This window comes from Pistacia vera, unplaced genomic scaffold (genome assembly GCF_008641045.1).
Source record: "Pistacia vera cultivar Batoury unplaced genomic scaffold, PisVer_v2 Contig1347, whole genome shotgun sequence".
Classification (NCBI taxonomy): Eukaryota; Viridiplantae; Streptophyta; class Magnoliopsida; order Sapindales; family Anacardiaceae; genus Pistacia; species Pistacia vera.
The window spans coordinates 4,693-22,532 of NW_022195409.1; the positions used below are offsets into that span (position 1 = coordinate 4,693).

Below are 17,840 nucleotides of genomic sequence, written 5' to 3' on the forward strand. Positions count from 1 at the left end.
CTTAGTTCAGAATAATACTGGGGCTACGGACGTTTCTAGAATGGCCACCATATGTGCTCATAGGGTTCTCACTATCAAGATTTGAAACACTTGATACCCTCGTCACGGTTCTACCATTCTAAGGACATATATCAATACATATTGCAATAATAATAATTTACGCGATATAGAATAAAATGCCTTTTATTATTGATTAATGAACATTATTACAAAGAGTCAATTCTACAATAATTGATTGGCTCTAGGGCATCTACTCTAACATTATTGTCATTTGGTATTAAATATATGAATGATTGGCTATCATGCAAGTGGGAGATTGTTAGAGTAGGTGTCCTACAGCCAATTAATTATTGTAGAATTGACTTTTTGTACTAATTTTTATTTATCAATAAAAGGCATTTTCTACTATATTGTGTAAATCGTAATTGTATGTATTGATATATATCCTTAGGATGGTAAAACCGTGATGAGGGTATCAAGTGTTTCAAATCTTGATAGTGAGAACCCTATGATAAATATAGTGGCCTTTCTAAAAATGTCCATAGCCCTAGTATTATTCTGACCAAGGACACAAATAATACGATAAGACTATCATAGTGTTAAACGACCCTATTGTAAGGTAGTGACTGATCTCACTTGTTAAGGTTATTTGCTGACAACCTGGTGTAACACATGAGTGCTTGCTATAGGCAAGTTCACTAGATAGACCCACTAGAGGATTCCATATCGATGGTAACCCTAGTGTCTATGGAATAAATCCTCTAACAGATGGTGGTGCATGTGATCCTTAGACTTGAGATCATCAGAGTGCCTTGTGCACCAATTGGTGTAGTTTGACACTAGCCTAACGTAGTTGTGTTCAAAGCTATAAGAACGTTGGTGATTAGCTACATCAAGAAGTGTGTGAAGATTATGGAGGATTGACAAAGGATTCATCACTCCCAAGTACGGGAGAAGTTATCTCACTAGGCAATTCAGTAAATAGCAATGACACTAAATATGTGGCCACAGTGGGATTGAGTTATTGATAGTGATTAATCAGAGATATCTAGAGATGGAGCTGCCAACGAAGGTATTAAACTGAACCTTGTATGGTTTTGATTTAATTTTATACTGATTATCATGTTGAAATCATGATCTTGGGTAAAAGGGATTGTGCCATGGGAAGAATTATATATATATATATATTTATGCGCTTGCCACAACACAGTTCCTTCAAGAAGATGGAAAGTTAATCCGAGAGAGAATGAAGTTGGCCCAAGACAGATAGAAGAGCTATGCAGACCTAAAAAGAAAGGATATAGAGTTTCAAGTAGGAGACAAAGTGTTTTTGAAAATCTCTCCTTATAAGAGGGTGATGAGGTTTGGGAGAAAAGGGAAGCTTGCTCCTAGATATATCAGTCCATATGAGGTAATAAAGAAAGTGGGCAAAGTAGCTTATAGACTTGCCTTACCAGCCAGCATGGACCAGATCCATAATGTTTTCCATGTTTCCCTGTTGCGAAAGTATGTTAGTGATCTTTCGTATAGACTACAAGCAAATGAAATGGAGTTAAAGATGAACTAATTTATGAAGAATGTCCAGTTTAGGTTTTGGATAGAAGAATAAAAGAGCTTTGAAATAAGAATGCACCACTTGTTAAAATACTATGGAGGAATCATAATGTAGAAGAAGTGACATGGGAAGTTGAGCAAGATATGAGGGAAAGATATCCAAACCTTTTCAACTGAATTTTGAGGATGAAATTCTTATAAAAGGAGGATTGTAAACCCCATGTCATTATTCCGATACCCTAAGGTATGAAATTCTACCCTTACAAGTAATTTTCTTTTCTGAATGGAAGGGTAAAATGGTCATTTTGCATGCATTTCGAGATGTGACCGTTATAAAGTGTAAGGGGTGATGTCATTGAAGAGAAATCAGGGTAGAATGGTCATAAAGTAGATTGATAGGTTTAATGGCTTAAATAGTAACAAATGGTATAATGGTCTTTTCACACAAACCCACACTACAAGAAAAACTACATTCTGCAACCAATTTTTAAGCAACTAACCAGAATTAGTTGCAAAAAGGCTACATTTACCAACTAAATTGCCATTGGTCGGGCAAAGAGCAACTCAATTTCGGGGTCCACATGTTCCAACTTTTGGCGTCTAAAGTTAATGTTCTACGACTATTTTGTTAGTTGCAGAACAAGTTGCTTTAGTAACTAATAAATTTAGTTGCAATAATACGTTTTGAAAAATACGGTACATTGTCAATAATACGTTTTGAAAAATACGACAATATCAATCTTAGTTTTAACACTTTTATNTTATGTACAACAGTCCTATTGAGTGTCCAAAGATTTAATTTAAATTTATATAGTACAAGATTTTGGGATATAATATTATCATAACATTTTGTTATATTAATTATAGAATCTACGATTCATATTAAATGTATGACAAAATATTTTCCTTAAACTCTGTGTGGAGTTTTATAATAAAGAAAACTGTATTTTCAATGTTTCAAGGAGAATGTATGCATGCTAGTTAATGATAATTGTAAGTTCCTATTTTCTTTTAAATTTTACCATTTATAATCCTAAGCAAGATTTAACATGATTCAAAAATTTATGATCAATAAGACATAATTGCTTACACTGTATAAAAATGAAATTCTCTAATGAGAAAACTCATTTCAAATAATAGTTGTAAGAACCAACAATGACAAAAGAAATGTCAAAAAACTTGCCAATGCAGAGTGCCCACTGTTGGGCAGCCTGGGGTAATCATCTGGCAAAGGCATCACACATTCATCTCCATTGAACAAAATTCTTCTAGGAAATGCCCATCCTTCTCGGAAAGTGAATGTCCCTGGATCTTTGTGCAGTATCATTTCAGTTTGTACATTCCCTTTATCACCCGCTTGAAGTAACACATCGTTGTAGTCTCGAATCCCCCAAAGCATCCCCGTATCATCTGAAGAAACATGATAGCTAGCAAGTAAGAGAAATAGAGATATCTCGTAAAAATCCAATTATATTCGAATCTTTCTATAACCCAAAACTCATTTATGATACTCGAAACTTTCAGGAAGATAAACTATTACTTTTTTTGTTTTCTTTGATAAGCTATTACTTTATTTTCTTTGGTAAACGGAAAATAATGGCATTTGGCCATGCAGATGCCCATGAGGAGGCTCGAACACCAAACTTTGTGAAAAGAAACTACAAGTCTAACCATTCTAGAAAGGAATCAAATTTGAGATTCCAAGAGAGAATATTACATGCCCGACTTCAACTAGCATATAACATTCCCCTATTGACAATTTTGTGCTTCTAATTATACTAAAGTTGCGCATCAAGGATGAACATATTAAAATGCTCAAAATAGAGCTTTCCACCAATGACTTGTGCTATAAGTAAACTATAAATTTGACAAAAAACTATAAATTTGACAAATGCAATAAGAGCTACTAGCAGGATTAAAATGCATCTTCAGCTACAGAAGAAATTTCTTTTGAATAATAAAAATTGACAGAGTATTACCAGTAACAAAAGGGTTTTGTTTCTAGCTTACTTATATAACCATACTGATCAAGGGCCCTGTAATTGAAGCTGAAAGCCTGTGCTAAACTCTCCAAATTTGGGTGCAACACCACCAAGTTCCAGTTAGAATAATTTTTCATGACATTCAGATTTGTCACTGTCATTTTAACTCTCCAATACTCTTTGTAACTCTGTTTCACATGCCAATGGACGCGAATTGGACACATGTGCTCCGAGCAAATTACTACAGGCGGCGGCGCTTCATTCGGATCATGTTTTTGTCGCAGCAGAGAAGGTGTTTCACCGGGCCTGACAGTTCAGAAAGATTAGTAAATTCTCAACTGAAAGTTTCTGTAAAATGGTAGAGGATGAAGGAGCTAAAAGGAGTAATTACTTCACACATTTTGTGTGGGATAATTCTTGGCAGTTGCAGCTGCATTTGGGGCAAGGAACAATGGTGTTACTATAAAATGCAGATAGAGAAACACAGCATGTTGGATTCGATGATGCTAGGAATTGAGAGTAGGCACAAGTCACATTCCATGTCCCTGCAAAAATACACCAGAAATATGTTATAAAGAAAGAATTCTCTTTTGCGGACGTCTCTGTTTATCTAAATTAGGAATAAAACCTCTATTACAGACAGACATCTTTAGGAAAGTCCTAACGATGAGTCTACTGCTAATTGCATCTTCAGAAGCCTAACTATCACTCTACGTTATACATCAAAGAGTGTCGAATCTTTGGTGTTATAGTTTACAGAAATGCGATAATTAGTTTGCAAGAAAAGAAGAATTTCCTTCTGCGGATGTTTGTATTTTTGCAAAACCTATTTATTATAGAATCATTAATCATTATGTAAATGTGTAGAAAACATTTATTTGTCCATATTTTGTAAAAAGAATGCAAACTTTTGTAGGAAAAAACTAATAATTAGTTAATTGTTAATTACATCTTCATAAGTTAGTGTATTGACTTGTGTTCAACATTCAGTGCCTAGTAACCACTCTACGTTATACCTTAGGAGTGTGGAGAATCATCGGTGTTACAGTTAACACAAATGCGAAAACTTAGCTTGCAAGAAAAGGCACAGAATATTTGAAAAAACGAGTCTTACTAAGAGCTTGCGTTCGCCTTCGACTTCCATCTACAAAAAACTTGCTCGGCGAGACCTCAAATGGCTTTCCACAGGAATAACCAGGAAGTCCAAGAGTCAAATTGTGAGGCATTACAAAGTCTGAAGAGTTAGTAGAAGCTGCAACATTCATCTGAAAAGTTGCACCAAACATGGAAATGTCCTGTGTCATTGAAGACAACACACCTCCTTTGCAACAATTGGCAGTCTGCAAATTGTAAGGGGCTCCAGGCATAAGATCAATAATCACAGGGCTCTTTTCACAGCAATAAGGCAGCTGTGTGCCGCTGAATTTTGTGCAGTTGCCTTGCTCCGTCGTCTCGGCTCCCCACATATTCCATATCACCTCATCGCCGGTCCAATCCCAGCTCATTCTCCAGCCAGGTTGATCGATATGGCGATACAATTGGTAGTTGAATAGAGATACTCTTACCTGCATATTATTATCAAAATTTGCGTCATGAAAACTGAAGTTTGCTTATCTCCAATTTGGGCAAACATTTGATAGGATCCAGTTCCATGGTTGATCCCTAGACGAGGAAAAGTCACTAATACCTCTAAGATAATGACGTGCTGAACAATGGTTCGAAATAAAACTAGCCAAAACAAAAACAAGAAAAGGTTAAGATGTTGTTTGTAACGTTATTCTCGTCTTTAACCATAGATTATGGTTCAGTCAACTTAGAATTAGTCTAAAGATTAATACCGAAATAACGTTACCTTGGATACAGTAAAAATCCATTAATTAGGGAAGTCAAATAAACTTTATAGCCACCAACCTCTCATGATCCAAATCCAAATCTTAAAATATAATTTGTTATCAGCAATATGACCTCTCATGATCCAGAGACAGAAAGGGAAAAAAGAATAATAAACGATAGAATAATGAAGAAGAAAAAGAGAGAGAATTACATCACTGGCATCAGGAGTGGATTGCATAAGATCCCATTTAATAGTAATATTGGCATGAGGATCCAAAGGATCAAACCCATCTGCAAATCACCAAAAAAAAATAATTCAAAACCATATTAACAAATATACATTTACAACATCAAAAAATAAAGGAAAAAAAAATCTTACATGTAGGTGATATAGAACTGATCACAGAATAAAAGAAGATCAAAACCAAAACTACTCTCATCGATCTTTTGATCCAAGAACATAAACGGGTTCTCTTTAAATCTTCTTAAACTAATTAAAACTCAATGATTTTTTACAAAAAAAAAAAAAAAGAAAGAAATTAGAAAAGGTGGCAGGCTTTGTTTTTCTTTTGGTTCGCTTTACTCAACTGAAAAGAGACAAGAAAAAGATGAGTGATAGAGTATATTTGTCTGCAAAAAAAAGAAAAGAAAATTGAAATATAAATAATTAATGGAAAGAGAGAAAAGTTGGTTTGTTGCATGAATTTTGCCATATTTGGCTAAGAATGAGTCTGCATATTCAATTAAGAGTATTAATTAAAATTAATTGTTATTCAAAGTACACGCGTTTTCCATGGCCAGGCATTTGGGTGTGCCGTTTGGATTTCGGCCAGGCCATTAATTTCATAAACTTCAACATTTTTTTTTTATTTATAAAATTCAAAAATGCTTATTGGATTAATTGATCCGGATAAAATAGGGATATTTTTGACTTTTCATAAGGTGATTCATGTATAAGAAGACCTATTTGTCTTTGCTGAATTAAAAAGTAAAAGAATGATTTAATGGTAAGAGAGAGAATGATTTCAAATTTCATTCAATTCTCTCTCTTATTATTAAGTGTGAAAATCAATTTCTAATGAGATATTTTCAAGACATTGGATTTGGTATTGGATTTGTTACCAAATTCAATATTTTAATTTAGTTATATGATAAGAGTTATTATACACTTTATTTATGCCAATAATTATAAGTTTAATTATAATCAAGAGATTTGTGAAAAAAATTCAAATTCAAACAATATCTTTATTGTTGCCGAAAATTGCTTCCAATACCGCATTTCGCTCTCCGGATTCCATAGTTCCCTTCCAAATCGAACAATGAATAATGCATTTCTTCTAACACAAAAATTAGCATTTAATAGTAAACAAATACATACCAAACGAAATATGAACATTAGGATTACAATGGTTGGCTTAATCGAATTTTAATTTATCTATGCATAGATAAAAAATCTCTTGTATGAAATCTATGAAAATTCTCTGAATAGAGATCGATAAATTTATGAACACTTGAATAGTGCAGTGGTGGAGCAACGCATAGCCCGTAGCCCACCATTCATTGCCTAGATACCCTTCGAGTATCTATGTAAAAGGATGCGACACATTCTCTGAATAGAGATCAATAAATATATTAATATTTTTGTTCATTTTTAAAATTAACACAATATAGTTTTATTAAAAAAATACAGAGAAAATGATTTTTATCATAATGACATGGTATACTCATTTTATACGAGACTTTATACTTGATTACCTGTATAAATATATATTGAAACATTCTATACGAGACTTTATACACATAATGGGTGCGTTTGGTTTATTATTTTGGATAGGATTTTGGGAATAATATTGGGTAGTTAGATAGGGGAGTATTACGAGGTAAAATTTAAAAATTTATGAAAAAGTCCCTAGCTTTGCTAATTTAATTAAATACCCTAATATGTAAAATGACAAAAACACCCCCACCACCTGCAGTGCCAGATTCCGGCCACCACCGCCAGAATTTGGCCGAAAAATCGCGTTACGACATAGACCGGTCGGATCTGTGTCATAACGCGTCCTTATGGCCTTTTCCGGCCAGATCCACCACGGATCTGGCCGGAAAAGGCCAAATCTAAGGCCTGTTGTGGCCGCGACGGCCAAAAATATGACCGTCGTTTTCGGTCAACGATGGCCAAGATTTAGCCGTCGTTGACCTCAACGACGGCCATTTCTTTGGCCATCGTTCACGGCCAGACCGGTGAAATTCTGGCCATTTATGGTTGGCAGGTAGGCTGTTGTACAGATTTCAGCTACCACCGACGGTGGTTGCCAGAATCTGGCAAGTATGGGTCGCGGGGGTGTTTTTGATAATTTTTAAACTTTTTTTTCGGGGTGTATTTAATGAAATTAATAACCTTATGGGGTCTAAAAGTAATTAAAAAAATAGGGTAATATTTCTGGAATAATGTGCCAAATATTATTTGGAGAATAGGATTGACAATATGGGTAGAAATAATAAGCCAAACATGCCCAATATTTTTTATATAGATACATATAATCATGATTTAAGGTGATTAAGTGTATTTAAGAAACACTACAAGGAAAAAGGCCTTTATTGACAGAATTTCTTGACTGTTTTTAAAAACCGTCAAGAAGTCTTTTCCTTGACAACTTCTTGACTGTTTTTCAACTGTCAAGGATTTGAGACAATCCTTGACTGTTTTAGCAAATACTTGATTGTTATTAATTATCAAGGATTTTATAAAAATTAAGTTGTTTAATTTCATTCTTTGACTGTTATAGTCTTAATCCTTGACAGTTTTTATTTTGAAAAAATGAAATTCATTCCTTGACTGCTATATTCTTAGTTAAAAAAAGAAAAAAAAAAAAAAAACTCAAATTTGGCTAAGGCTTCCCACCTTAAAATTTTGCTAAGGCAAATTCTTTCTGCCCAAAACACCAAAGTTCATTGTCAAAACCTATTACCCCCCAAATTTCAACCAAGTCAAACCTAGGGTAACAAAAAAACTTCCGCCAAAAACCCAAATCTCTCCCATCCAAATCTCCTCCACTAAATTAATTAGATCCCGTAAACCCTAATCTCCTCCACTAAATTGCCCAAATCTCTTCCATCACTCGTTTCTTCAGTTCCCAGTAGCAGCAATAAATAGTGAAGTCATCACTTCGCCACCTCTACCGCCACAAACCATCACTTGTAAGATTTTTTTTTTTTTCCTTGGATGAACATGTCTTCTGTGATTGTTTTTATGTTTATAAACAAACACAGAAATTGTAGGCCATGTTGTTGAGTTTAGGTATGCAGTGCTCTAAAATCATCTCCTTCTCCATTGTTATGCTGCAATCCTAAATTTATTTGTTTCTGAAAAAATCCTTTATTAGCAATGCGAATTAGTATGGGAGCCGATTTATTCAACAAAAACTTGAGATAGCCACAATGGAAGAGAAGAACATGGTTTATCAGGAAATCATGCCTCAAGCTCTTACTTTGATGACTAATGTATTTGGTAATTATGTCATTTAGAAGGTATCCATATGCGTACTTTGTTGCTGATGGATCTTAATTTCTTTGTTACATATTTGATTGAATTTATAATCGATATCTGTATATGTCTTTAGTTTTTTAAGCATGGGCTTGCGTCTCAGCAGAGAGAACTTGTAAGCAAGCTTTTTGGTCATGTTTGTTGGAGTAGGTGCCATCATCATTGTGACAAATCATCGAACTGGGAAACAAATGGAATGGTGAGAATTTCATTGACTAGTATGGAAGTATAAACAATATACTTCAACCAAGCGATAGATTTCTTAACCATTGAGTAGGCTTTGTCACCAAAGCCTGCTGATATTTCTATCCATCAGACTGGGTTTGTATATATGAAGCATACACACGATGTAAAAGCAGAAATGACAAGATACATTGTGCTTGCGTCTATGACACCATTACTGTGACAACCGTGCCAGAAAATGGACTTAGCTTCTATTCTTCATTTTCTTCAGAGAAATGAGAAGCATATGGTGTCTCGATCACTGTTCAGATGCAAGATGGAAGAGGGTACCAAAATTGGCAGTCATATACTCAAGTTGACCGAGTATATGAATAAGCTTGAGATTTTGGGATGTAGACTTTGTTAGGAAATGACTCGGTTGCTCAGCGGAAAACAAAAGTTTTATACAACCGTAGATCGTTCCTTAAAGCCCAAAATCAAGACACAAATTTTACAGTTTATGTATAATATCAAGAATCTGCAGAAAAAGTAAATCTAAAGTTTAGATTCATACCCACGTTGGAGGCTACACCCATATTGTCTCTGAACATGTTGATACCTATCCAAGTGTAGGATCGAACCAAGAAGTCCACACGAAGACAACCACAAGAACCAAGGAGGGATTGCTAGATCCTCCTTGGCCTTAAGAATAAGAAGAAAAGAAATATTTGATTTTCAATCAAATAGTGAAAGTGGCGTGGGAGAGTGTGTATAGGCTGTTGTGTGTTTTCTTCTTTTTTTGAAAATGAACTAATAAAAACACATTACTTAATTTCACACACACTTTTATTTTTTAGGCAAACTAAGTTGCTCTATTCACACATGGAATGGGCTTGGGCTCCAACCCAAACACCCCATGTTGCCAAACACTCCCAAATAGATATTTTAATTTATTTCATCATTATTTCAATTAAAATCATTAATATTAATTAAATTTAACAAATGATGATTTAATTAAATATGTGCGAACACACATTTAACCGTAATTTCACTAATTTAATTTTTTTTAACAAATTAAATAAAGGACGACCTCAGCAAATTTAATTGCACTGTGAAATTACCAAAATACCCTTTGCCTAAAAGACGAAAACGCCTTTCTTCTTCTTAGCTCTTAAATTATCTTCTATGTGTGTGACCCATAGGCTCTCATCATACCGGCAGGTGTATACTATCGCGATTAGCACCAATTAATATCTCACTAATACACAGACCAAGATGGCCCTAGCAAGGCATCATGGCCACCCGATAGATTCGGATTCAGCAAAGTAGCTACCTGTCAACGATATGGTTACCGTACAATTCGATCCTTTCATCACACGTTATCTCGACGAGACAAAGGCATAGAAATAGTGTAACCTTCGATTACTCTCGATATTATATATTCAGTTTCTGGACCAATGACCTGTATTATAATCTAGATAGAGCAACAACTCAATCCCACTGTGGCCACAGTTTTAGTGTCATTGCCATATACTGAATTATGCCGTGAGATAACTTCTCCCGTACCCGGGGGTGATGAATCTCTGCCTATCCACCATAGTCTTGATACACTCCTTGATGCAGCCAATCCACCATATTGACAGCTCTGAATAGAACTACATTAGGCTAGTGTCAAACTGCACCAATCGGTGCACAAGGCGCTTCGGTGATCTCAAGTCTAAGGATCACATGCACCACCATCGTTAGAGGATTTGTTCCATAGACACTGGGGTTACCATCCATATGGAATCCTGGTGGGTCAGTCCAGTAACTTGCTATGGTGTATCTCGCCTATAGCAAGCACCATGGTTGCACCAGGTTGTCACCAAAAAACATTGACAGTGAGATCATCACTGCCTTCGACAGGGGCGTTAACAACATGATAGCCTTATCGTATTATCTGTGCCCTTACTTCAAAATAATACTAGGGCTACGAAAGTTTCTAGAATGGCCACATATGTGCTCATAGGGTTCTCACTATCAAGATTGAAACACTTGATACCCTTATCACGGTTTACCATTCTAAGGACATATATCAATGCATATTGCAATAATATGATTTACGCGTATAGAACAAACTGCCTTTTATTGTTAATGAACATATTACAAAGAGTCAATTCTGCCATAATGAGTTGGTCTAGGGCATTACTCTAACAATCTCCCACTTGCACTATAGCCAATCATTCATGTATAATACCAAATGATCTCAAGTGCCTTTCATGTTCTATTGCTAGAGGCTTTGTCAGTGGATCTGCGAGATTGTCGTCAGTATGCACTTACTAATCTTCACATCTTTCTCTCAACTATCTCTTGATGAGATGGAATCATTGAGTATGTGTCTGGACTTCTGATGAGACCGTGGTTCCTTGGCTTGAGCAAGCTCCATTTTTGTCACAATAGATGTCTATAGGATCAATAATCAGGAACCACACCAAGTTCAGTAATGAACTTCTTAATCCAGACTACCTCCTTGGCCACATCTGCTAATGCATAACTCAGCCTCCATTGTAGAGTCCGCTACAGTGCTTTGCTTAGAGCGCTTCCAGCTCATTGCACTGCTATTGAGACAAAATACAAACCCTGATTGCGATCGATAATCATCTTTGTCCGTTTGGAAACTAGCATCACTGTATCAGTCCTCTTCAGGTACTTAAGAATATTCTTGACAGCCATCCAGTGACGCTCACATGGATCGATTGATCTACTACAAGTGCTCAAGGCACATGAGACATCAATCGAGTACATAGCATGGCTACATGATGGATCCAATTGCTGATGATATGGGACCTCCTCATCCTATCTCTCTCATCTTGTGTTTTAGGACACAATTCCTTAGAGAGATAAACACCATGTGACATCGGAAGAAATCCCTTCTTGGATTCTCCATACTAAACTTTTCAGTACTTTGTCAATGTATACACTCTGACTTAGGCCAAGCAACCTACGCGATCTATCACAATAGATCTTTATACCAAGGATGTAGGTGCTTCCCCTAAGTCCTTCATGGAGAAGCACTGGATAACAAGTCTTTACGATTGCAAGTTGGTATATCATTCTCAATCAGAAGTATGTCATCGACATACAACACTAGGAATACAACTGCGCTCCCACTCATTTTCTTGTAAACACAGGGCTCATCTTCGCTCTAATAAAACTGAATTCTTTTACGGCTTCATCAAAACGAATGTTCCAGCTCCTTGAAGCTTGCTTGAGTCCAAAATGGATCTCTGCAAATGTATACCTTATTAGCTTGACTATCAAGAACGAAACCATCAGGTTGTGTCATATACACATCCTCCTCAAGGTTTCCGTTCAGGAAAGTAGTTGGCATCCATTTGCCAAATCTCATAGTCATGATATGCAGCAATTGCAAGCATAATCCAGATGGATTAATCAGGCAACCGGCGAAAAGGTTTCTTCATAGTCAATGCCATGAATTTGTTGAAACCTGGCAACTAGTCGTGCTTTATAAGTATGCAAGTTGTCATCCATGTCAGTCTTCTTCTTGAAGACCCATTTACACCTATGGGTTTTATCTTTCAGGTGGTTCCACCAAAGACACACTTGGTTCTGGTACATGGAGTCCATCTCAGACTTATGGCTTCAAGCCATTTATGGAATCTGGATCTGATTAGCGTCTTCGTAGGTTTGGGTTCATCGTCTTGGTAGACTAGTACGTCACCATGTGTGAGTCACGAGATAACCGTATCTCTCGGGCTCATGGCGTACTCTACAGATTTACGTAGCTCCTGCGCTACCTGAGGTGGTTTACTTTGATCATAAGTTGTGGAGTAACCTCCTCATGATGCTCAACACTTCTTGTGGTAGATCATCCCGTCCTTGTCTAGTATATCTTGTGGTTCTAGAACTTCATCGAGTTCTACTTTTCTCCCACTATTACTTCTTAGAAATATTCCTTTTCTAGGAAGACACCAGATAGCAACAAAAATTTTGCGCTCTTCTGGGGGGTAGAAATAGTATCCTTGGTCTCCTTGGATACCCCACAAATATTTTATAGGGTTTTGGGCCTAGCTTGTTCGAAGTCAATCTTAACATAAGCTTCACAACCCCAAATCCTTAGATAAGACAAGTTGGGCTTTCGCCCATCCATAGCTCATTGGAGTCTTATCTACAGACTTTGACAACACACAGTTCAAAACGTGAGTCGCAGTCTCTAGGGCATAAACCCAGAACGATACAGGTAAATCACTAAAACTCATCATGGACCTAACCATGTCAAGTGAGGTCCTGTTCCTCCTTTCTGACACTCCATTGTGTTGGAGTGTATAAGGAGGGGTGAGTATGATACTAACCCATATTCCTTTAGGTACTTTGAAAACCTGAGCTTAGTATTCTCCTCGATCAGATCGAAAAGCTTAATACTTTTGCCCAAACATATCTGTACATTCCTGAATCTTGAATTTATAAAGGCTTCAGATTTATGTCTCATAAGGTAGACATAACATATCTACTGAAATCATCAGTAAATGTGATGAAGTATGAATATCCACCTCTGGCTTCAACTGTTAGTGGACCACATACATCACTATGGATGATGCCTAATAGTTCAGTAGCCCTTTCACTTGTCCTGTGAAAGGAGACTTGGTCATCTTGCCTAAAAGGCATGACTCGCATACCTCAAATGAAGGAAGTCAAAAAGGCCAAAACTCTATCCCTTTGAAGTTTTACAATGCGGGTCTTATTAACATGACACAATCTACAATGCCAGAGATATGTTGGTTTTGATCGCTATGTTTAGCTTTCTTGGTTAACATTGAGAATATCTTATTGTTTAAATCAAGAACATATAATCCATTTATGACCTTGCAATTCCAAATAGAATACCATTCAAACTAAAGGAACAACACCATTAGATATCTCAAAATGATACCCCATATTATCCAAAACGGATACTGAATGATATTTCTAGAAATATAAGGTACCGATAACAGTTATGTAGTTCTAATAACAAGCTGTAGGCAAAGATAAACAATAAGTCCCTACAGCCATGCAGCCACATGTGCTCCATTTCCAACCGTAGGTCAACCTCTCCCTTGGCGAGCACTCTGCTCTGCCTTGTCCCTGCATCAGTACAAATGTGAGTACCAAATCCTGTGTCAATGACCCAAGATGTTGAGGGAGAGAAATTATCTCAATATAAAAATACCTGAAGTCGTAGCCTCTGACTTCTCTTGCTTGCGAGGAAAGTGTTTCCTCCAGTGGCCAGGCTTGCCACAAAGAAGCAGACTACCTTGCCTTTCCCTATGCCACTCTCAGGCCCAAGAGCACCTATCATTTGGGTTGGGCTTGGGCTTGGGCTTGGGCTTGGGCTTGGGTTGGCCTTGGCCTTACCCTGTCGTTACCCTTTGCTTTACTGGTAGTAACCAGTAAAACAGGCTTGGACTTTTTCAGGTCCTGCTCTGCAGTCCTCAGCATGTTCAGAAGTTCTGACAGGGTTTCTCCATCGTGTTCATATGAAATTCATTATGAATGGAGGCATAAGAGTCAGGCAAGGATTGCAGAATTAAATCCATTTGTAATTCTGCATCCAAGCACATCCAAAGTTCAAGCCCCTCTATGTGCTCGATCATCTTGAGCACATGAGGACCAACTTGGGCACCCTCAGTCAGACGACTCCCAAACAGTGCTTTGACATGTGTACCTCTCATGTCGAGCATTGTTTCAAATAGCTTCTTGAGGTGTAGAATAATGGAAGAAGCATCCATATTCTCATGCTGCTTTTGCAGCAAGGTGTCATCGATGCTAAACATAAGCATTGAATGCTATCAGCATCATCAAGGAACTTTTGATAAGTTTCCTCAACTTCTTAAGTGGCATCAGGATCAGGCTCAACCATGTATGACTTTTCAAGGATATACAATTTCTTTCTGACTTGAGTATAATCCGAAGATTACGGTACCAGTATGAGATTGGATATCCAACCGTTTTCTTTCTCGATTATCGATCGCAGGTTCATAATGCTCATTTTGGAGAATCTACAATTGCAGAAAAGATAAAGTTATATAAAGTTCATTATTATTAATTGGTCTTTTATTAACGATGCTCCCACTATTTTACTCAAGTCAATAGCCCTCACTATTAACTCGAGAAAGCCCGTTGACTTTCCTAGTGGACCGAGATCCCATCCTGCCCATTTCAAACCTTCGCTTTGGCGAACAAGCCAAAATGAGTTGATTAGGTAGGCCAACAAACTTAATCCACACCAGTTGATAGCTCCTACTTTCAACCTCAAATGTGAAAAAGCCAACAAGCCAATCACACAATCCAATGGCTCCAACCATTGTCCTCAAGTGTGATTCTCAGTATCAGTAGAGTGGACACTACATGTCACCACGTACACATAATATGTGTACTGCTCTACTATGCCTATGACGCGTTTATCAACCTTCGCTTTGGCGAACAAGCAAAACCGTCATTTTAAGTCGACCCATCACCATTAAGGAAAACTCCAATGCATTTTAACCTCCCACTGGTAGAAGTGTACCCTTCGCTTTGGTGAACAAGGTTTTGACGAACAGTGGTTTGATTAAAACCATGGTGATGGAAGGCTTACGTGACTTAATATACTTTAGTTGAGGGTTTGTTATTTAATGTCTCATCAGATTATTATCTTTGTTAGAATGACATTGTTTGGCATGTTATTCGACATTCAACCTTAGCATGCATTCTAAACACAATATTAAAACGTGCCGGTGCATGGCCCAACTAAAACCGATCTCCTCGAGCCTAGAGGAATCGGTGGGTCACCTAGGGGTCCTGTAATAAACATCTTGAGTCTTCAGGTATGGTTTCCTCGTCCTTTGCTCTGACTCCAAGAACATTACAAAAACATCATTCTAAATTTACAATAAAATTAATATTAAACTAATTTTACATCAACAAATTTAGAAACCTTGATTTACATTCGAGGGGAATGAGATGAGAAAAGAATGTACATCAAGAAGAGGAGAAGGCAGGACACGCAGGCCCCATTTAAAAAAATATTACAACCATACATACCCAAAATAATTTAAAACATTCACCCTTAGGTCTAAGGCTCATGTACCGGGCACCATGCAATATACAAACAAGTACAAAGCATACATTTCAAAAACAATCAATTTTTGAATCGTGTGGGTTATATATTAATTACCCTCTTAAATGTGCAGAACGTACATTGGCTTTACAGGTTATTAAAAACTGCAGTTTGATCCCTTAGTAAAAATACAGAATTGAAAAAGCTACAGACTTCGCCGCGGCGAGGAAGCTACAGACTTCACTACGGTGAAGGTTTTATCTTCGCCGCGGCGAGGTTTTACTGTATTTACTTCGCCGCCACAGACTTCGCCACGGCGAAGGTTTTATCTTCGCCGTGGCAAGACCTGGAAAAGAGGCACTTCGTCGCGGTGAGACCTGGAAATCCCCAATTCGTACAGTTCGCGTTTTTTGCAGTTTTTCTTGTACAAACACGAATCCAAATCAAATCAAACGCACACACGTTCAACCAGGATATAAACCAACCAATATAAGATTCATCAACACATTATTAAACCAATTTAACAATTGATTCATTCATTCAAAAGTGGATTTACAGATTTTTCAGATTTAACAAAATTCGGGTTTTCATGGCAGATTCATCAAGGCAACATGTTATCAACAAACACATGTAATCAACCATTCATAAAAAATGTAAAATCTAGTACCCTAGGCTCAGATACCACTGTTAGAAAATGACCCAGTTGCTCAGCGGAAAACAAAAATTTTATACAACCGCAGATCGTTCCTTAAAGCCCAAAATCAAGGCACAAATTTTACAGTTTATGTATAATATCAAGAATTTGCAAAAAAAGTAAATCTAAAGTTTAGATTCATACCCACGTTGGAGGCTCCACCAATATTGTCTCTGAACGTGTTTGCTACCGATCCAAGTGTAGGATCGAACCAAGAAGTCCACACGAAGACAACCACTAAGAACCAAGGAGGGATTTGCTAGATCCTCTTTGGCCTTAAGAAATCAAGAAGAAAAAGAAATATTTGATTTTTCAATCAAATAGTGAAAGTGGCGTGGGAGAGTGTGTATAGGCAGCTGTGTGTTTTCTTCTTTATTTGAAAATGAACTAATAAAAACACATTACTTAATTTCACACACACATTTTCTTTTATAGGCAAACTAAGTTGCCTATTCCCACATGGAATGGGCTTGGGCTCCAACCCAAACACCCCATGTTGCCAAACACTCCCAATTAGATATTTTAATTTATTTCATCATTATTTCAATTAAAATTAATTAATATTTAATTAACATTTAACAATAATGATGATTTAATTAAATATGTACGAACACACATTTAATCGTAATTTCACTAATTTAATTTTTTTTAACAAATTAAATAAAGGCTACGACCTCAGCAAATTTAATTACACTGTGAAATTACCAAAATACCCTTTCGCCTAAAAAGACGAAAACGCCTTTCTTTCTTCTTGGCTCTTAAATTATCTTCTATGTGTGTGACCCATAGGCTCCTTATCATACCGGCAGTGTATAGTATCGCGATTAACACCAATTAATCATCTCACTAATACACAAACCAAGATTGACCCCTAGCAAGGCATCATGGCCACCCGATAGATTCGGATTTAGCAAAGTAGCTACCTGTCAACGATATGGTTACCGTACAATACGATCCTTTCATCATACGTTATCTCGACGAGACGAAGGCATAGAA

General features: G+C 36.8%; 1 protein-coding gene across 1 annotated transcript; it reads right to left on the reverse strand.

Annotated features, from left to right (window-relative positions):
* Positions 1-2,683: 2,683 nt before the first annotated feature.
* Positions 2,684-5,809, reverse strand: LOC116122483 (COBRA-like protein 6). Its single transcript, XM_031408321.1, has 6 exons — positions 5,749-5,809; positions 5,581-5,660; positions 4,651-5,101; positions 3,928-4,081; positions 3,579-3,842; positions 2,684-2,981 (listed from the first exon to the last, which is right to left on the reverse strand). Exons 1-6 carry the CDS (start codon positions 5,807-5,809, stop codon positions 2,684-2,686), a joined length of 1,308 nt encoding a protein of 435 aa, XP_031264181.1.
* Positions 5,810-17,840: the final 12,031 nt, after the last annotated feature.

What these genes read in the sequence shown, in the direction of transcription:
- LOC116122483 (XM_031408321.1), bottom strand. Translation starts at nt 5,809, where the DNA reads ATGAGAGTAGTTTTGGTTTTGATCTTCTTTTATTCTGTGATCAGTTCT. An exon ending in AAGGCGAACGCAAGCTCTTA is followed by an intron (nt 4,082 to 4,650) that starts GTAAGACTCGTT and finishes GTATTTTTGCAG; the next exon opens with GGACATGGAATGTGACTTGT. An exon ending in AATTACAGGGCCCTTGATCA is followed by an intron (nt 2,982 to 3,578) that starts GTATGGTTATAT and finishes CTTACTTGCTAG; the next exon opens with CTATCATGTTTCTTCAGATG.